This window comes from Pseudopipra pipra, chromosome 3 (assembly GCF_036250125.1).
Source record: "Pseudopipra pipra isolate bDixPip1 chromosome 3, bDixPip1.hap1, whole genome shotgun sequence".
Classification (NCBI taxonomy): domain Eukaryota; kingdom Metazoa; phylum Chordata; class Aves; order Passeriformes; family Pipridae; genus Pseudopipra; species Pseudopipra pipra.
Genome location: NC_087551.1, coordinates 14,949,096 through 14,970,951, shown reverse-complemented (window position 1 = coordinate 14,970,951; position 21,856 = coordinate 14,949,096). Strand labels below are relative to the sequence as shown.

General features: G+C 39.7%; 1 protein-coding gene across 2 annotated transcripts in view; it reads right to left on the bottom strand.

Moving 5' to 3' along the window:
• Positions 1-1,196: 1,196 nt before the first annotated feature.
• Positions 1,197-21,856, bottom strand: part of FSHR (follicle stimulating hormone receptor) — an 85,355-nt gene continuing 64,695 nt past the window's right edge. The window contains exons 5-12 of one of the 2 annotated variants that reach the window (XM_064647967.1): positions 20,125-20,196; positions 17,895-17,972; positions 16,730-16,741; positions 15,171-15,272; positions 14,098-14,166; positions 13,909-13,983; positions 8,899-9,084; positions 1,197-2,878 (exon numbers count right to left, since the gene is read on the bottom strand). In XM_064647967.1, coding sequence (XP_064504037.1) covers positions 1,651-2,878; positions 8,899-9,084; positions 13,909-13,983; positions 14,098-14,166; positions 15,171-15,272; positions 16,730-16,741; positions 17,895-17,972; positions 20,125-20,196 — 1,822 coding nt within the window. In that variant the 3' untranslated portion in view covers positions 1,197-1,650. The remainder of the gene's footprint in view (positions 2,879-8,898; positions 9,085-13,908; positions 13,984-14,097; positions 14,167-15,170; positions 15,273-16,729; positions 16,742-17,894; positions 17,973-20,124; positions 20,197-21,856) is intronic. The other variant, XM_064647966.1, reaches the window with a different exon arrangement.

Below are 21,856 nucleotides of genomic sequence, written 5' to 3'. Positions count from 1 at the left end.
ACTAGAAGAAGGAGGTTTTTGTCTTGGCAACTGCACGGTTAATCTCCCAGCTTTGGAGGTGCTGCCACAGCCTGAGTTGCCACCAGAGCTCCTGAGCAGTGTGGGCATGATGACATGTCCTCTTGCCTGGGACAAGGCAAGGTGTTCAATTATGCAGGTTCTACTTGCTCTTCAAGTATCAAATCTAGCTTCCTCTGGAGGAAGAGCTATGGGCTAAGCTGGCTTCATCGCTTTGGTGCTGATCTGACTCTGTACACAAGATACAATCCTGCAAGGTCTCTTTTTAGGGATGCTAATTTGTAAAGCATATTTAACTGCATCCTAATTCTGCAAATGTCTGGGCAATGGGTTTGGATGAAGTAGATCAGATGTATCAAGCCCATGTGCCTGACAAGACTGCTTACAAAACTGGCTTCTAGACTATGATACCTGTGCTTTCCTGAACTGCCAGGTCTCATCCTTGGCAAATGGACAGCGCCCAGGCAAAAAAGCGTGACGTGATGCACTACAAGAATTTTCCCTATTTATCAACAAAAATGGGGTAGTATTTGTCAAATAACACCCCTCATTTTTGGCCCAAGAATAGAATCAGGAGCCTTTTTTTAATGTAGCTAGAGTATCTGTCATTTTGGAACATCATCATTCAGTCATTTGCATCAGGATGGGTTTTAATGGCTGCACACCATTACACTATATATGATATAAAGTATTTGTGAAAAAAATCATTCCTTTGAATAATCAGAAGATCTTCCCAGAGATGAACTGTCTTTCCTGCTCTTCTCTTTTGTTCTTCCTTCCCCTGGATCTTGGATGGAGTGTTACTTGTGTAACCCCAAAACAACCCCCAAAACACACTCTATTTGATCTCCCCTGTTTTATGCACTAGGGAGCTGATAGTTCCTTCCCCGGCTAGGACTGAATGAATAATCGCCTCCTGTAGTTATTCACATCAGGTTCAGATGCTGAAATGTGAAGCTGATGATGGGAGATTATGGATAGAAGCATCGAGATTTGCTACCAAAATTTTATGAGTTGTAGGTAGGAAATATTTAAAGCACATCACATTTAACCATGAAGACTCCAAAGATTTATAACCTCATGGGGCAGAACTGTGAACTGTTTGTGAGGGGGAAATGAAGCCCAGAATCCTCTCTTGGTGTTTAACTTATGCCCACATATCCACACAATCAGCTTAAGTAGGCCTTCTGTCTCCTGCAAGCCCAGGAAGTACAATTAATGAAAAAAACCTAATTATTTGTCATTGTTATAACACACTTCACATGAAAAGAAATCATTTCTACATATTTTTTTCTTTCAATTGTATATAAACACTACTTAATTCTCAATAAGCAGCTAACATCTTCCTAGAATGAAGGGAATCTCTGTCTACATGGTGGGAGATACTGGTTTATGATGTAATTTCTTTCTTAAGGTAATTCTATGAGAAGACTTTGGCATTTTGGTCTTCAAGAGCTGATAAAGATGATGTGCCATCTCTGATGGTTGTTCATTGAACAAAAATAGCAAAGTGGAATTAATTTTTTCTTTCCTCATAAAACATAAATTTACATGCTATGCTGAAGTCACTATTCAAATGCACTGTTGGAAGTGATTATCACGCTGCCTCAGACACAAATCCATGCAAGGGATTCAGTTCAAGTGATTCAGAGGAACCAATGAATAAATGGGGCCATCACTGTTTTTTGACGCAGCAGGGCAATGACCATTTCTTGTGTGGAAATTAGGAGCAGATGAGGAGGTCTCTGTTCTGTAAATCTGGGCTTGCATTTCACAGCAACCAAACTTGCTCAACAGAATGAAGAAATCCCTGCGGAAAGTCTTGGTGAAAATGGCGTAGAGGAAAGGGTTAGCACAGGAGTTGATGGGGTAAAACAAAACCAGAAGGATCTTGGATTTGGACACTGTGATGAGAGGAACCTTGAGTGAGGCTGATATTGCAAAAAAGGATATGGGTGCCATGCAGAGGAAGTCTGTGAAGATGAGTATGGCCATGCGCTTGGCAATCTTGGTGTCACTGTTGGAAGAGATCACATTGGGGTTCCTCACAGTGGAGTAGATGCAGATGTAGCACACACATATAATCACAAATGCGAGCACATTCAACACTAAAAGACATACAACATAAGCCTGAGAAAATGGTGTTTCTATATCCATGGGCAAACAGATACTGACCTTCATGTAGCTGCTGACTCCAAATATGGGAAGAAGTGCTACTGTGAAAGCAAACAGCCAGCCAAAAACCATTATAATCACAGCGTGACGCAATCGAACCTTGCGGTGCAGCTGCATGGCATAGGTGATGGTGTGCCACCTCTCCAGGGTAATCACAGTCAGTGTGTAGACTGAGAGTTCACTCGCAAACACAGTGAAAAATCCTGCAGTATTGCATCCTGCCCCAGTTTGCCAGTCTATGGCATAGTTGTAATACTGGCTTTTGGTCTGGATATCCACAGATGCAATAAACAACAGATAGATGCCTATGCACAGGTCTGCAAATGCAAGATTGCACATCAGGAAGCGAGGTACAGTGAGCTTGTATTGGCTGCTTATTAAAATAATGAGAACAACAATGTTCCCAGTGATAGCTAAAATGCTGATAAACCATATCAGGACTCTTAGAATGTTATATCCCATGATATCTTCACATGGATTGAAAGCATCAGGTTTTGGTGAGCAAGCTACGTTAACTACTTCATTGCATAAACCGTAGTCAAAGTCATGCTCTGCTGGATCAAATCCTATGCCGTAGCTTGAAATATAATCTTCAGCTGCGGATTGTATCTGTAGCTTTTCACCAGGCTGCTCCATAAGGTCTTTCTTGGCCTGAGACATGATACATATCGGATGTAATTCGGTGCTGAAATTGTAAAAAGAGTGGAGTTGGAAGCTTAGAGACACAGTGTGAGGCATACAACACAAAATCATCCAGTTTCTATTAACAGCTCAGTTTTTCTGTTTAGCTGATTATATAGATTACCTGGAGCTTGAAATTAATAGTCTGGCTGGTCCTTATTTATAAAATATTACAAGAACAGGTAAGTGATTTGGAAACATCATAAAATGTAAGGGAAACAAAAGCCTAATGTTTGCCTAACACCCATGATAGAGTTATCCACCTGGATAACAGCCTCTCTAAGAAGCCTCCCTTATTTGAACTGAATTTCTCACATAGCCTGTCATTGATAAGCTGATTTGTGCGTGGGGGAAATACATGATGATGAATAGCAATGTAAGACTGAGCTTTGAAGAATTAGTCAATTCATCTGTGTTCATAAGGACTCTGTTGAACCACAATAATGCTATGATCCCTTAATATTATTCTCAAATTCCCTTTTTCCTAGAGGTTTTGACCATCACTGTGACATAGTTCTGTAACTCCATCAGGGCACAGAACACCTCCAGTTTGTGCTGTTTATTTCTAAGTATCTCATAACATTACTGGCCAGCAACATAAATAAATAACACAAATAAGCTCATGTAGGCTTACAGATAATACCTAGAAGCCAGATGCCAACATGAACACAAGATATGGTAGACCATTTTGTTAAAAACTGTTCTTCAAAGAAAATGGATTAGAAAGCAAGTGAAGCAAACCCAAGCCAAGCCACGCCAAACCAAACCAAATCAAACCAACATTTTAATGGAAGAAGTAGTTGCTTTTGTTTCTGCCAGAAAGTATTTTTTAAACACTCCAAGAATTTTTAGCAGCACAAGTAAATAAAGGAAAAGAGTTTCAAGGAAAAAAAAAAGCCTTTGAAGGTTAAACTAGTATTTTTGATAGTTTTGTGTTTGGTTTTATTTCATAGAGTATTAGCTCTATGCCCTTCTCCATCCCTAGACAAACAAAAGAAAAAATATTTTGGCTGAGATGATAGAAAGATGACTAGGTCCATCAAGTTAAGAAATATCAAGATATATTCCTGTATAGGCATGAAATGAAGGGTCAGACTTTACAACAGCTTTTCCTAGGCTTTGAAGTTTGCTGTCCCATAAACTTGCATTTTATAACTATGGATTTTATAATCCATAGTTTTGGATGCAGACCTAATCTGAGTTAGGAAATAAAGCAGGGGAAAATGTGTTGCAAAACCAACACAGTTCAGCTCTGCCTACATTCAGCTACAACCCAGACTGCAATTTAGGTGTAAAATTTCTAGGACAGGACCCCAGCTTATCTTCCACCCTGACTTTCAGTACAGTCAAGACAAGAACTTTCTAGACAAGTTAGGTTGAAAATTTTGAACAACTGGTAGTGGCTTAAAAGGGAGAATTCTTCTTTGTAACCTAATTTTACCCTTTGACTTTGTGCACTCACTATATCTTCCAAAAATTGAGTTTAAAAGGTCTGCAAGAAAGGAAAACTAATGAAGGCCCAGCACCAGAAGGTGACAGACATTTCCTATGAGGTTCTGAACATCCTCTACCATTATCAATATTTTTTATCTTGCCTGTCAACTGAGGCAGAAAACTGATTTTCCGTGAGGTCAAATATGCACTATGAAGGTCACAATAGCAATAACAAGGCATTACATTTTGCTCCCCTGTGTTCTACTCGCATAAGGATGAGTGAGGGGTCCACTGTATTGATCAATATATCAACAGTTCTCTAGCTGAAAGGGAATATAGGCTTCCAAGGAGCAGTAATGGGACAGAAAGTCCCTCATTTTTAGTGCAACAGTCACCCAGGGGTACTGCAGTTGGTGGTTCTTCGTAAATGAACTGAATGAAATGTTTGTATCCAATCATTTCTCAGCATTAGTTAAAAGTAAACCTTTTCCCAAATTATGGAGGCACTGCCTGGACCTAAGTCTATTCCCTGGCAAGACTGCTATGTAAGGCCAGTTAAATATTTCTGATTATTACAATTTATTAATTCTTGAATTATTTTACAGCCAGTGGTCCCACGTAGAACCAGGGTCCCGTGGAGTTAGCTGCTGTGTTGGCTCCAAGGAGGGTGATGAGGCTGGTTACCTGTACTGTGAGCAGGTAAGAGGGGCAGCTGCGAAATCCCATGGGAAGGAAGAGGCATCCTCCGATACTGACCCTTACCATATCTTTGCCCTGTGATGTTTACTCCTTGGGCTGTGCAGTGCATTCAGAACAACAAGTTAAAACCTTGTTTGCCAAGGGATGGGTGGGTCCTTGCCTCCTTTTGAGGCTGTGGGTATTGTAATACACTCCACTTATTCACTCTGTAAAATTCTGTTACTGTTTAGCATTATTTTGCTCAAGTAAACTAGAAAAATAAACTAGAGAAAGGACAACTTAGAGAATAAAATTGAAATTGACAGAGTGCTCTGACAAAAATAAACAAAAATTACTACCTTTGTACAAGTTGTTATTTTATGTGCTTTGTCTGGAACTGGTGACAGCAGGATTTTGTGTGCTGAGAAACATGCTCAGCAGAACAAATAGTCTTAACCTAGGTTCTGCATTAAGCCCTATCTCAAACCAATCATTCTCACCAAAAGGTGACATCAGGTGAGTTGTGAGCAACTGATAGTATGTTCTCATGGGACAAGGCCCAAACATGACTCCTGATTCTGCCACATTTTTTGAAAAAGTAGGATTTCAAGTGACAGGTCCTCTGAAGAATAATGATCAAGTGTAAGGACAGAGTCATATCAATGTCATTCTTTTTGGTAGAAGGCGATCTTTATGTCAAAGAAAGCCAAAAGCTTACTGAAGTTCATAATGGTATATGTCAAGTTGAGAGTTTTAACATCCAACCTCTGCCCTATCCACACTTCAAGGATATTATTTTCCAGTCACAGAAAAATGTGAGGGAGTTCAACACACTGTACCAGACTTAAGAATGCAGCTTACCTTCTGTTGGGCCAGCATCACAATATTCAAGCTTGATCAATTCACAGATCAATATTTAGCATATAGTCCTTACGAGAATGGGAAAAACATCAAAATTATCTTAAAATTTGTGTCTCAGACTGGCAGAGCTTGATTTGACCTTCTCCAAAATTTGGAAAGCACCGTCGCTGTAACAGGTTTAAGCTTCCCATTATCACGACAGCACCTGTTCTCTGGCACAGACAGATTTGGGAGAGGTGACCAACCAGGATTTGCTATGGCAATTTATTTTTTCTAAGAGTTTGAGTGCTGCAAAAGTGTCAAAGAGGGAAAATCTAACGTAAACTGGCAGCCAGAAAGGGGCCACACATCCCTGTTTTAATTCCTTCCCAGAGTTCCCATGTGAACAGCAGCTACTGCTGTGATCCTTAGAAATGCACTTCTGGGGGTGATAAGGCATACTTTTTATACTCCCTGGACTACCTGGAAGTATTCTGAGAGCCAGATAGTCACAGAATAATGATTGTCTCCTGTGAAGGTGCATGACAAGTCAGGACACATCATGGTTCCCACCACCACAAGTGATGTGCAGCACTGAACCAGGTCCAGCTCTTGCAAAAAATATTACATGTTGTGTGATCAAGCACTATACAAACTATTAATAACTTTTAAACAGCCTGAGCAGCCTTCAGTGCACTCACAACTTGTGCCAGCTGTCATGAAAATTGCTTTGAAATGAAAGCTGGTGTAGCTACTCTATGTGTGACTCATCTCTTTTGAAGTGTATTGTAATATCTTCAGTATTCAAACTGAACACATGTATCCATTTTCTCTCTTTAAGGTGGAGAAAGGATGTTAGTTTCCCACCAATTTCAGTACAAGACACATGACTGTATGAAAGAAATTACCATTTTTAATTATGTTAAAAAGCAGCTAACAGAAAAATTCTAGTAAATTTCTATTTATACTTAATATTTAGTAAAAAATACATCTGGTAACTATTAAAGACATATATAAATACATTCAATTTTGTTCTGTTGACCAGGGTTGTACAGTTCAAGGCCACATTCATTCAAGTAGTCCTATATCATGTGTCATAAACAAGAGCATCTCCAACTTACATATTATTTCTCCCCATTGCATCACACCTGATATTATAGGAGACTGAAGTTGTGACCAAACTTCTCCAGAAGCAGCCCCACCACTGCGTGGTACTCCAGCCCAGCTTGTTGGCCATCCTTACCTGGATTGTGTGAGCTCTGCACAGGTTTGTTGGCATTTCTTTGCAAAATTACGCTTACCCGAGCTGTGAAAAGCGCGATGTTTTATGTTCTCCTTGGCTTCTTGCCTGCCAGGGCAAAGGCCTCCAAAAGAGGGGCTATACAGGGGAAAAAGTGAGTGTTGTGGTCTTCAACTCCCTGGGATGAGTGTGTGACAAGGAAGTTATTTTAAAGCCCAAGTGAGGGGACTAGATACTGGCAGCTTACCACATGATCAGGGCTGTTTCCTCCTGTAGCCTTCCTTCAATAGCAACTCTTACTCTGTTTTTGAAAAGTCCAGTTGCCTAATTTAAGGAGTGGATTCTGTGATTTGGGTCCTGTTTAGGCCCAAGCAGCCCAGAAGCCAAGTACCTTCAAAAATATGAATCGTAGTGACATCAACGTTCCTTTGCAGATTCAGGATTAAACATGCTTTCATTGGACTCATTGGAATACACCACTTTGTCATCAGGGCTGGAAGGACTGGACCCATTCCTATATATAAGTTACCGAGCACTGTGTCTGCATAAGACTGCACAAGTGTGTGAAAACATCTCCTGCTGATAAATTGTTCTAGTGAACAGTTTAGCATTTTGGAACAAAAATGGACAATGGGAGATGGATTCTGTCAGATACTTCCCTTATCCCTGCAGTCTCCGGCATCGCACTTGCATTCTTTACGCAGACAGTTTTGCAAACACATGTAGGTGATATTTATTAGCTATCAGCACAAACAAACTCAGTTATCTTCCATTGTTTGGTGACAATACAATGCTAAAAGTAAAATAAATGGCTATTTTAAGTGTTAAAATAGAAGCTACTAACAGTTTATGCTTTTTCTGCATGGTTTTACTGTTCTTTGAAGTTTTATGCAACTTCTGAAGATGATGTCTTGATTTACAACAATGGTTCATGACTTTTTTTTTTCTGCCATGGCAAAGTTCAAGTCTTTCAGGACATCCAGTAAAGGAAGAACTTCAAACAATAACAGGGGTTTCCATAGGTATCAGCTCCTCATGTTTTCCAGTGGCACAAATTCAGGAGGCTCATTAACTACTTGAAGTGTACGTTTCAAGACTGCCTGAGCAGGTGAAAATACTCAAAAAGAGTCATTGATACCTGCAGTCTCACTGCAACTCACTAATGGAAAATTAAGATAAGCATGGAGAATTACAACTGGAGTCTAAGAAGACACCATACCCTCCCACAGTCCCTCTGTTGATTTGGGTAAAATGGATCTACTCTAGGTTAACCATTTCAGAAGTCATGTCCAAAAACATTGTCGATGTCAACTCAACAGATAAGGTATCTCTGATGCTTGGCTTGACAGTGTTCCAATATCAGTGAGGCTTTCTGAGAGAACAGTATTTTGCATCACTCAGTGGTCCTGTTACCCTCCTGAATCGATGGACAAGTATTGACCAGCTTCTCTGCAAACACGGCTCTCTCTCCAGCTACCTCCTGAAAAGTTATCAAACTTTTTCTGTTTAATGTTTTCAGCGTGGCTCCAGGCTGATCCAGGACAGCAGATCCAGTGAAACATGGACCTACAATAGGTGGGGACAGAGCTGCAGCTGGGGAAAATACTGATGGTAAGCTAACACAGCTATTAGAATTTAACAATTCCCTGTAGTGTGGAGGCAGTACACTGTGTAGCATGCAAAAACCTGTATGTATTGTGTATTTACTTATTTCTATCCATTTACTTACCTGCTCTAAAGAGACCTTTTCTATCCAGACTTTGAAGAATTTTATTTAATTTACTATCAAATGCTGAAAAGCGCCAAGAAGAAAAACAAATTAAATCACTTACTTTTGTCTTTTCCAGTTTGTAAATGCACAGCAATGGCTAGGATACGTGAAATTTGCTTCAATTAAAGATCTAAATTTGCTTAGATCAGGAAGCTTTTTTAAATTGTGTGTAGATCTTGCTCTTAGCTTCTTAATGAGTTCTAATCCATGACTTGGCAGGAAACTGATTTTCGTGCTTGAAATATCCCTTTAAGAAAACAGATTAAAATCTTGGTAAAAAGCAAATTTACTTCTGCTCAACAACAGATATGTGTTTTAGACTGTCCTACTCATTCTCAGAGTAGTGGTTGGAAACAGATCACCTGGAAATCTACACTAAAAAGAGGATCCGGCGAAAAATTAGGTGTTCCTCCAGCAAACTGAACTAATATGCATTGCAAACAACAATCAAACGATGTTAGACTGTGAGAAATAAAGAAAAAAGTCCCATAATGTTCTGGGTAAGAATTAACAGGGACATAAACCCTTAGCGCCATATGATACTGGGTTTAGTAAATACCCAGTAAATGCAACAATCATCCCAAAATACTCTTACAGGATAAAAAAGGCTGATGAAATCGCAGTAGAAGTTTGCTGTATGATCATCACATCATGGGAAGGCTGTTGCGGAAAAAGCAATAAACACAAAGAAAGAAGCTCACATGGGGGTACAGATGTGAGGACAGGTTGGGTATATCAGGTTTTGTGCTCATTAGAAAGAAAAGGAGATTAAAGACAGACAGGGGTGACATTGTTCAGACTGTTAGGAACAAAAAAAACAAACCAACAAAACATTCCCAGAGGTTTAAAAAACAAATACAGCACAGACTGAAGCAAAGAATGCGACGAGATTACAGGAGGTTAGGAGAGGTGTATTTATGTGGAAGGCAATTACTGTGTTGGACAGGCTATCAGAGGCAGCGATGAAACCAGCACCCATGAATGTATTAAAGAGACCATTAGAGGGACTTTTAAAAGGAAACACATTCTGCAAACACTAAATCTTGACTTGCGCCATGCAGGGAAGAAGGACCAAGTTTGCTCCATCTCCAGGCTGAGATATTTGGGAATCCTTCCCCATAGCTTCAGAGTATAACAGCTGGGGCAAAACGTCTCCAGCTTTCCCTCACTGGGGCACAAACTGTGTCCCTTGGATCATGACAGCATGAGAACACACTTCTTTCTCTTAAAAGGTAAAAATGAACTGCACAAAATCACCCTGTCCTCCTCCCTTAGTCCTTTGTGCTCTTATGGGCTGAGACTGATCCAGGCTACAGTGTTTGCTGAGGCTGCTCTGCTCTTAATTCTCCAAGAAAAGACAGAATTTTTCCTTAATCGGGGAATTAAACTGACAATATTTGTAGTTTTCTCCGTGTCCCCTTGAAGATATGGTTTTCAATTCATCTGTAACAGTATGATGTCAGGACAATATGTTATTTGATCTCTATTACCCAACAGCACAAATTGTTTTTATTATCATTTTAATACAGTAGAGTGGTGTCTTGTGAGGGGGAGACCAGGTTTTAGCAGCATGTAACAAAGTTTAGACAGTTGCTATGTACCATACACACATTTGCATCTCTGTTCTCTGGTTTAAGAAACAAAATTAATGCCAGGGAAGGGCTCTGTTTGAACTCCAGCCAAACCTAACAAATTCAGAGGCAGCTGATAAAGTGGTTTGTAAAATTGGTGTTGGGTAAAGATGATGTGTTCATGCTGTGCCTACATCCAGGCTCTAAAGGAATGTACCACCTTCAACAACTGGACCATGAACTGTGATAGCAGAGGAGCAAATACAGACTCCCCTTCACTGCCTTAACCTAGGGCCATAATTTCTACTGGAAAGGAAAATAGACCAGTGTATTCAAAAATACTATGAACTTCTGCAGGGCAGAATGAGAGAAGCCACACTTCTCACAGAGAGGGTTCTGAGGTCCTGGGTCTGTTTCTTACAGGAGCTGAAAACAGCAACCAATGAGAAACTTTAGGCTATCCATTTCTGACTTGGACACTTGAAGAGGTAATTAGGTTGCAATGAGCAGTCTCGATTTTCACATGGGCTGACTATTGCCCTTAATGCACTGCCTAATGAAAACTGTCACCCAGAGTATATGCTCAAAAGCCAACAACAAAACAGCAGTTTTCTGCCTAAATCCACAGACAGCATCACTCATGGCATCATTAAGAGCATGTGAAACTTCATAATTCTGAAAAAGAACATGGAAAATGTTTTCTTTGGCTTGTTAGCTAAAAATCATTACCAAATCCAAAGTGTTATTACAATGAGTGGAAATAATGAGCAAATATGAATAGGAATACCACTTGGACTTAAAAATAGCAAAAAGGTTACTGTGTCTCTCATAATCTTTAAATAATTTCATAAATATTAGATTTTTTTCCCACAAAAATATTTAATTCTTATTTTAAAAATTTTTCTTTTTATGTTAATTATTGCACATAAACAGAATTGAGTTAGGGAATTTGATTTGAAAACTCCTGCAGGGGTTTTTTGGTATGTCTGTGAGGGACAGTTATCAATAGATCACTGGCATGCCCCCAAACAGCAAACATAGACATTGTGAGGGTGGTTTAGTAACTTACTCCACTGAGTTACCACACACAGACCTCAGTGTAGAAGTTCTTTGGGATGTTGCTCTCTAGTTAGAGGCTTGATAAGTTAAATAATCATGATGAACAAGATCATAAAGTGGCAATAGGAAATCAAACCACAAGGCATCACCAATTGGAATATGTGTTCCTGTATTATTTCTGCTTGGCTGTTAGTCATCAGCCTTGACAGCAGCTGGTGTAGGAACAGGAAAATGAATCTGACTTCTCTTCCAATCACTTCCCTTTCCCACTGGGAGTCTTTGTTGGATTAGCAAAAATGCTGACCAGCTGATGAGGTTTGAAAGGCACATACAGAAATGTTGGGAAATAGCTGCTGGAACAGAAAGCAGAGGGCGGTAAAGTGGTTGGTGAGAATTTTCTCTGTGTATCTAAACTGATCTCTGGCTGAGCTTCAGGGACTCAGCTGTTGAGCTGGGGATCTACTGGAACTCTCCAGTAGCCCCCATAGGTGGGTTTCCATAGGACATAGTCAGAGAACTAAGGACACCAGCAAAAGCTGGTGTAAGCCACTACAGCTCTGAGAGCAGCAGAAAACAATTAAATGAAACAATATGGCTGAAAACTGAAGTTATGAAACTCCAGGCTGGAAATACAGTGTATTTCTGTATAAAAGCAATATGTATAGGTGTGGGATTTATTAGCTGCTGGATTTACTTGCCTACTATCAGCACCGAAATCTTTTAATTCAAAACTTGATGTCTATCCAAAAGAGATATTCTAATTCAGCTAAGAGCAGTCAGTCTGGGAGAGGAATTGATTTGTGAAACTCTGTAGTCTGTACAAGGGCTAAGATTGGTGCTTTCTGATTATTTGTGTTCCTTTCACATTATTTTAATACGCTGAATTATAAAATAGAAGTTGAAACTAATTGACTGTAGAACACTGATTTAAGAAGGTCAAGAGTTAAACCTCCCGATGTTCATTCTAATAAAACATTGCAGTCTGCAACATGGATTTGATTGCAGCAAAACTATTTCTCCCAGCAAAGATATGATTATGGGTCAATCATTCCACAAGTGAAAGTGCATCCCTGGTGTACACTACGCTGATGGATGAGCAAGAAGGCTCTTCTTTCATGATCTCATCCAGGATAAAAAGGTAATTTCCCATCCATGGAATAGTGGATGTATTGGTAATGGAACAGAAAACTTTTTACGCATATAACTCAGTGTTAGAAATTGAACTATCAAATGAATCTCAACCACAGGCAAATCAATTTGATAAACATCCAGAATATGACTGTATCAGTTATAGCTTGCAAAGAAAATGCAGTTACTTTTTGCTACAGGAAACAATGATTTTCCTAAGAAACATCTCTGACATTACTGATGAAAAGATGCTCCACTGGCAGTCTTTTCCAAGGAATGAAGACGCTTTTAGGAAGTGAGGGAAGTGAAACAGAATGCAGTAACCCATACCATAGTTCTTTATATCATAGGTGCACTGGCCATCACAATGTGGAAACAAAATGCCTTCAGAAGAGCTCTGGACTGAACTCAGGGTTAATCGGACATTTTTCTCCTTCCATTTTAGATTTTTAACCACTCTAACATCTGTGTAAAATCTTGCAAGAGCTCCAATGACCCCTTTCACTCTTTCTAGGTGACTTTTAGTCCTCTCTGGATAAGCGGGATAGATGGGAAGAAAGAAATGTTCTGACAAATGGGTGAGACAAAAAAAGGCTCCTACATCTCTGTTGCAGCTCTTACATGTTGTGGCTTGAGCTCAGGAAAACAAGCAGTTCTGCACAGTCACAGGCATTTTCAGACCCCAATGGCAAACCATGGTTTGAAATAATGGTTACTGAGATTCCTGAGCATCCTTCTGTTGAATTCTCTACTGCTGAGATCTCAATTTCCATTTCATCACCCACCAAAGATATCCTGTTGTAACTGTGTGGGATGTGTCTCATACCTATCTCTACAGGAGATGGGACATCCCAGTCCCTAACACTGTAGGATAGGAATTTTTCTTTAGAATTAAGCTTCACAGATATAGGGGTAGATCTTCAGTGGCAAGTAACCCAGATTTAAACGCTGAGAATCACTCAACTATTCTTCATTTTGCTCAAACAAAAAACCAAAAGCATTTTCCTCTGGAAAAATAACCAAAAGCAAAAGTACTACTCTCTTACACAGTTTAATCAACCATGGAGAGGAATCTTAATCTAAATCTCTCACTTGAAATACTTCAAAAACTTGAGGGCAAAGTGAAAATAAGGATCTAGACTGATTTTTTTTTTTTTTTTTTTTTTTTTTTTTTAGTATATTCAGAACTACATGTCTGGTTTTGAAGCTCAAGGTTTGTGAGAGGTTGAAATCCATACTGGCATTCGTATGTTCTTCTCTGATCTTTTCTAGGTAGTCAGTAATGAGAAAAGTATCGTCCAAATATTACTTACAAAACAACAGGTCCATTGGCTCCCTGGAAGACCTCATTTGGCAATTTTTCTAGGTTGTGATTATCACTTAGATTTCTGAAAAACACAGTATTTATTCTGAAACAATCTGAAATAAAAAAAATAAATCTTGCAGCAGTTAGTATCTTCTAATTATCACTTTTCAGAATAGTAAACAACAGAAATAGTTACAGCTCATCCAGATATGTTCCGTTAAATGCATGATTCTCAATTTCCCGAATTCCATTTTTATTTAGCCATCTGCAATAGAGAAAAGAAAGAGGGCTGTGTTCTTATTCATGCTTCATGACTAAAATGTATGTAATTCAAAGCAGTGAAAGGAATCTCAAGCAAATAAAATTGTTAAATGGATATTAAAATGATGAAATGTCTATGAATACTAGCTGGTAAGATCCCAATATTTGGACAAAGACTTAGGGGAGCACAGACACAAATAGGGCAGATGAGTGCTACCATCAGAGATGACAGCTAAAGTAAGTTTCTGAAGTAAGGACAGAGCTGGTGAAGATGCTGGCACTGCTCATGGCTCCACTGGGAAGGCTGCAGAGGAGCTGGTGTGGCTGTTCCAGGTTAATCCCAAGAGGGGTGAGACCAGGATCTTTCCTGTTGGTGCTGTCAGTGCCGCTTAGTTTTACTGTTTAGCAAGACACTTTTGAAACTCTGAGCCATGGCTTAATCTTTGCCAGCTATCAGAGAAAAAAGACTGCTGTTTGGCATGGTCTCACATGCTCAGCCAGGCAGATGGAGGAGGGAGACTGACTGTACTGAGCCAGGCAGGAGGGCAGAAGAGGGGTGGCAGTGGTGCCAAACTGCTGTGGAAAGTGGGTGATTCCTGATGCGTCTGCTTCCTTGACAAATTACACTCCCTGCCTGCTCTGTTGCCCCAGTCCCACCTCCCCAGGCTTCTTCCCCCAAAAGGAGACACAGGTAATGAAATTGGGAATTGATGCTCCTGGGGCTTTCTGCCAGGTTTTTACTCCAGTGCATTACCTAATTAACGTTTAATGTCCTTCCCTCTGTCCCTTCACGGTCCTAAAAATTTACATTTGGGTCAGTTATATTTATCATCTTTATGGTGCAATCTTTCATCTCACTTTAAACGTCACTTTGCAGCTCACGCCCTCTCCAACAGGCAATGACAGGTCTGATAGATGGCAGAAATGGCCTGATTTAATTAAACTGTCAGCAAACTTGGACATTTTTTTCCTAACTCACTTTGAAAGCTGAGCATGCAAGTGACCCACTTATCTAAGGTCTGAGGTGGTGAACTAAGGTCAGCATGAAAATCGGTTAAGAGTCTGGCCGAAAGGATTACTCTTTTGACCATGACAGGCAGATGAACACAGCTCTGTGTCTATAATGTCTGTCAGGTCAGATCAGGAGAACTGTCACCGTCCCCTTCACTTGCAAGCACTATTAGACATGAGTGAGCAGGCACAGAGGAGAGACATGTCCCTGCTTACAGCATTTAAACATTTATTATATTAAATTGATCCTATCCATTTGTAGCTGCCAGGCTGATATATATGTTTTTAATCACAGTATTAGCACTTAGCTGCATTCTCTTACTGAACATGATGCTGATGCAATGAGATACTAAGGTTGTAAAAAAGAGTCACTGTTGCCATACAGGGTGGACTATACACTCCTGTCACCTGTCTAATAGCACTGGAATAGTAAAAAGGGCAAAACAAAATTTACCTAAATCCCAAGACCTCATTACAGTACTTATAGACAAGTTTTTCTTGAGACAAATTCTCTCCTCACTTCAACCAGCATTCTTAGTGACTCCACTAAATCTTATATTAGCAACAGGTGACAACGGAGGAAAAGATCCAGAGCTTGGACATAGGGGCCTTTACTTACCATTTCATGGCTATAGTAGGCTTTTAAAACATGCTTTAAAATTCTCCCAGTTCAGGAGGTCACGGCCCCTGAGGTACCATTTACACACTATTTCAGGGCAGGAAAGACCTATCTTAGAGCCTATGCAGACCTGGCAACAAGGTGAATTTCTTCCATAAATTTCTAGCACTTTATTATCATATGTATCCTCAGTTCCCATCTGTGCTGATCCCATGCATAGCATAAGTTCAGATGCAATCCGAATTACTGGCTTAAATAAGTTCAGAGCCCGCCACAGCTAAACCTATTAAAATTGTTTCTCTGTAGAATCTGGGGGTTCAATGGATTCTGGGTAATTTTAATCACCTTGACATGTCAGGTTTCACTAAATGATGTTTAACCAAAAGTTCCGGTTGCGTTGCTGTGACTTCAGTTTTGAATAGAAAATCAGCAAATATGGGTCTAAAATGAGCTAAGTTCACCACAGCACAAGGAAAACCTAATCAGGGACTCTCAAAGGGCACATGCAGGGCCTCTGTCCCAGAGCAGAACCACAGCAAAGTCAGGACATCACCTGACCAGGGTGGTAGTGGCCAGGTCTGCTTGCACAGCTCTTGCTGCTCTTGCACACACTGGTGGGTGCTGGGAGCCCATGGCAATGGGGCTGTTGAGGAGGCAGGGCAAAGCAGCTGGAAGTGGACATGATACATCACCAGGCCAATTTTGCTAACAAACCAGCCTTAAGTCCTCAGAAAGGACTATCCTTCAATACCCAGTCAGTAATTCTATCATAGTATCATAGAATGGTTTGGATCGGAAGGGACCTTAAAGACTACCTAGTTCCGAACTCCCTACTGTGGACAGGGACACCTTCCACTAGACCAGGTTGCTCAAAGTCCCATCCAACCAGGCCTTGAACACTTCCAGAGATGGGGCACACACAACTTTTTTGGGCAACCTGTTCCAGTGCCTCACCACCCTCACAGTAAAGAATTTCTTCCTGATATAGGCAATGAGACATTCTGGGGAGAAAAGAGAAGTCAATCCCATCTGCTCAAGTGGCAAAGAGAGGTCAAAGCACAGCAAAAATCTGGGATATGTATCTCATCCCTTAGTGGTATTATGGAAATACACAGTACTTGTTGGGGAGTGCTCTGAAAATACAAAGTCCCACCTGAGCAGCTAATATTATCATTACAGGAGAGAAGATGAACCAGTGTACTTGCAATGTCATTATTTGAATATATATTTGGGAAACCTTTGTCTGTATAGGTCTGTGTGTCTGTATTTAAAACTTCAGAACTTGAAGCAGACAGAGGTTGTGCATAACTGATGGGGGAAAAGGAGAGATAAAGCTAAGTGACCTGCTACTGGCCTTTCTTCAATTATTGATGGTCTGACCTTGCTCCCACCAAAATCAACGTGAACCCAATCAGTCAATTCAAATCTTGTTTGTCTGCTTCAGTATGTGAGGTAAACCACACACACAGAGGGGGAAATTTTTCCAGTCTGGCCACTGCATAGGTGAAATGAAGGCAGCTTGTTAGCAAGGAAACAGTATGTTTTGATATACAGACAGAAAGGATCAAAGAAGCCAGCTAGTTCATTAAAATACATGACTGTTCAAGTCAAATGTAGAATCATCTAACCATGCAGCTTGAAACTGCATTATGAACCAGCCTGTATCAATGCATTAACATTGCATACAAATATACCATATTTTCACAACATCTACATATGTTTTGTCCAAGTAATAAATGTCTTTGAATGGTATATCTGACTGTAAATATTTATGAGTCATGCCATCCTTTTGAACACAATTTGTATCACATGGACTGTTGCTGTAGGTGTTTAACCTTGGCATCAGTAATTACTAAATTTGCTCTCTGCTGTGCTTTTAAAATAAAGAGTAGGACTAGAACACAACAAAAAAACCCCAAAACATTAATTTTTTCATGTCAGGAAAACAGAATACAGAGATCTCAGGGGCAGGGGAGAAATCTAAAACATCAAATTGAATTTGGAAGTGTATGAAATAGTGCTCAACTCCTGGTTTTGCTGACCCTGCTCTGGAAAAGAAATGAGGTAACAAGGAGAATAATGAATTTTCTATGTCTACTCACAGAATCACGCTTTCAGAACTCAGGCCCATGAATGAGTTTCTTTCAATTACTCGTATATTGATATTGTCTTGAATATCTCTGAAAAATAAAATACATTAGAAACTACACCTTTTTGTACTTCTGTGAGCCTTTCAATATAATATGTTTTCAAACACAGTATTTTCCCTTATATTCAATCTGAGGAAGTACTATAGGCTGAGGGTAATGATGTAAGTTTTCAAGACTTTTTTTTTGCAGAGCACAAATCTTCCTGATAAAAAAGGATGGAACAAAACCTTTCCAACACCCCCATACTTTCCTCCCAAATAGACTGAAGTCATTAGAATGCATAAAAGTGCAGGTCTATAACCCTGAGGTGGAGGAAATAGTTCCTCCAGCAAACATACTACCCAGAAAACGCAATCTAAGGGGCTGTGAGGCCACCCCTTCTCACAGCCTCCCAGCCAGAAGAAGGAAAACCATTAGCCTTTTTGGCCTGATTCAGCAGGGTACCTACCAGCCCATGAATCATTCCCCTGCTGATGTCAACAGGGTTGCTTATAAGCTTTGTATATGCTTAAGAACTTAAGACACAGAGCCCTGCCAATGCAGTTGGTTGAACTGACAAGTAGGAATTTCCGTCTTTCGTCAGTTGTGGCTGATACGAAAAAAGTAACGTTCTGTTGCTGGCTCAAAATAGGCCTCAAAGAAGTTAAATAGTATTACTCATAATTTAGACTGGGGATATGGCTGTTTCCATGCTGTTTCTGTTGGAAAGCACAGAATGAAATTAATTGTCCGCAAAGCTTGAAATTAAGCGTGGTTCCAAAATTATCTCATGCAGCCACAACTCTTTATTAAGTGACACTTACAGAGAGGTTTCATTCTGCAAACTGAGGTCAGCAGAGGCAGGAATAGGGAGGGAGCAGGGTACCCATACAAGAAAACTGTATCCCTCTGCTAAGGATCTGCACGAGCCCTTTATAAATATCAATGCCCTATCCAAACCTATTGTTGGGACTTAAATATTGGCACAACTGAAGCCAATGGTAATTTTCTTATTGACTCCAATGGGACCAGGATTTGAACCAAGGCCTAGTTTGGGACTCAAATGGTATCAAGGTCTTCTTATTCTTACAAGAAGGTGAGGAGTTTCACCTGAAAAAACCCACCAAATAACTCCTGCTCTGCAGGACACAGTAATTCCACTCTAGTTAAGACGAGGGATACCAAGGGATACAGGTGGAAGGCTCTGATGCATTTGCTTGATGGTTTTGAGGAGCGAAGTTCTCAGAATTATCTATGTCAAGTGTATTACAGAAATAGATTTCTTGTCTTATATGTATGTATACTATATTCAGACATCTCTCTCTATGTTTTATATGCATTTTTATTTATATTAATGGCTACAACTAAGACAATTGCAGGATTAATGTTTCTGCAGCTAGAAATCTTCCAATCGAATATCTGAAGATGCAGAACTTTGCATGTGAATTAACAATAAATCTTGTCCAAAAGAATGTTTTGAATTATACTAAGAACTGATCGAAAAATGTATGTCAAAATTTTTTTTGGTGAAAAAAAAAATCAGTCTTTTTCTGATACACATTTTTTTAACAGAATAAAAGGTGCTTTAACAGAAAAATAGCTTGTTTTCACACAGAATTTTACACAAATATTTTTGTGCCCTGTTGGCACTTGAATTTTCTATAGAAAAAAATTTTCATTCTCTGGACGGTTTTACTGCAAGGGGAGAAAAAGGCATGGTAAAGATAATTCCCTGAGTTTAGAGGTTTTTTTTGTTGTTTGTTTTTTGTTTTTTTTTCTTTCTTCTGTGATGTGGCCACCTTTCATGGAACATGGCTCTGAGATCAGTGACTGCTGGCCAGAAAACTGTCACCAGGTGACAATAAATTTCCACTGCCACCATCCTGATTTGGTTTACAACTTGTGAAAGAGTAGTAAAAGGCTGTTACTGTCCCCTGGGCCATCCAGACACATGCTCATAGTGTAGTTTAAGGAAGAGTGATCTGTAAAGTGCAAGTTACAAGGCTTTGTAGAAGGGAGACCTAGAGAGAACTGAAACCCTTGGAGCCACATTATCATCAATGCCTGCAAAATTACAGCCCAAAACGATACCGTGAAGCCAATAAATGAATGCAAGGGGAATTATGTCTTGAAAGGCTTTGTTGGAGCAGAAGAACTTTCAAAGGGAGCTTTTGAAAACTAAAAAGCAAACGTTCAAACTTACAGCAAAACTTTCTGTAAAGACTGAACCTTATGGACAGCAGGTAAAAACCGAAGGCCAGTATTTGATATTAACCTAAGGGGGAGAGAACAGACGAAGATTATTTGCTCTGCCACAGGAAAAAACTGATAACTTAAAAAGACGAAAGAACACTCAACTTTTAAAATGGCAGCCACAAAAGACAGAGGTTAGCCAAAAAGCTGGGTTTGCCAATAGGAAACTTCACACTGTAATTTAAAAAGGTTTTTCTCCAAACTGCAAGCTGAATTCTGCCCCACTGAAGTAAAAAGAGAAACCCTACCTTGGATAATTACACAGTCCCTTCTGATGATCTCAGGAAACTTTCCATATTAATTTCCCAACTGTATTCTAAGAAATCAACTGCACTGACACAGGATAATTATTTTCATAGTAACTGTTTTAAGACAAAAGTATCAACTCAATTACCACAATTTTAACCTTCTACTCTAATAGAGGATACATTAATTCCATTGGAAATACCATTAATTCATGAAATCAGGAAAGAATTATGTCACTTTATTCTCCAGCTCCTCTGATAGTGAGGAACCAAACACATGGCAACATTTCAGCAGTTTGTGCAAGTGGAAATGGACCTGAGACTCTATTCTTGACTACCTCCACCCTCCCACTGCACTGAGCATCACGACCTCTGCATTGCAGTTCCTGTCCGTGAAACACCATCCCAGAAATGCTGACTTTGAAGGATAACCCTCTGCCCACAGCCAGTGAGGACACATGGTCACAGGTATTCACAGAGCTGTACCATGTCTAATTTAAGCAAATTTTGTTATCCAGAGCAGTAACAAGGGCAGGATCAACATGATATTGCCATGCAGCAGGAGATGACTGGTGACTGCTGATGGCTGGGAGGAAGGCTGAGTTCAGGAGGGAGGAGCTGGACCAGGCTGGACTCTGACCATCTGGGAGTTTTTCACAGACACCAAACAGTCTCATGTTTACTCCACCAAACAAAGAAAAAATTTGGATTCTTGAAAGTTTAATTATATCTTTGTGGTTTTAATATATGAGATGGTAGAGAAGGTGACCTTCCACTGAGAATATTGGTTCTTTAAGGAATATATTGATAGTATATAGAAGATATTTTTTATCCTGGCACTTAAAAAAAATATTTTTTCATTAATAGATGTGACTTCTGTGGTTTTTTTTTTTTTTTTTTTTTTTTTTTTTCAGAATCATTCCTGAAATAGTTGAATTGTAACAGAAAGGACTGGCTGAGACTGGAAAAATGTAACATCATTCATCTGATGGTTTTTATGAACCTAGATTATTTCAGGAGAGTTGCAGTCTTTCAGGTTTCATAATCTGAACTGAAACTGAACGCCTGCATGTGACAACCAAATCCTACATTTGGGAACTCAGGATGACACATAGGTCCATAAAATAGTCATTCACTGGCATAAGTACTGCTCTGAGCTCCCTGAGATGGTATCTGGGTATCTTCAGATGCTGAAAAGCCAACTTTGATCTGTCTCGTCTTATAACAGAAAGCAATACTTTACATGCAGGGAAAAATTAAAGTAGTATAGTGAATATTCAAGAAGCCAATTTGGGAAAGTTGCTGAAATGTCATGACTATTTCGTCTCAGGAGTCAGGATGGTCTGACATTGCATTAGCTTAAAAATAACAGCTGTCATATGTGACCAAGAAAGCTCTACAAAAATGCCTTTGAAAAGCTATTACATACAGTTAAAT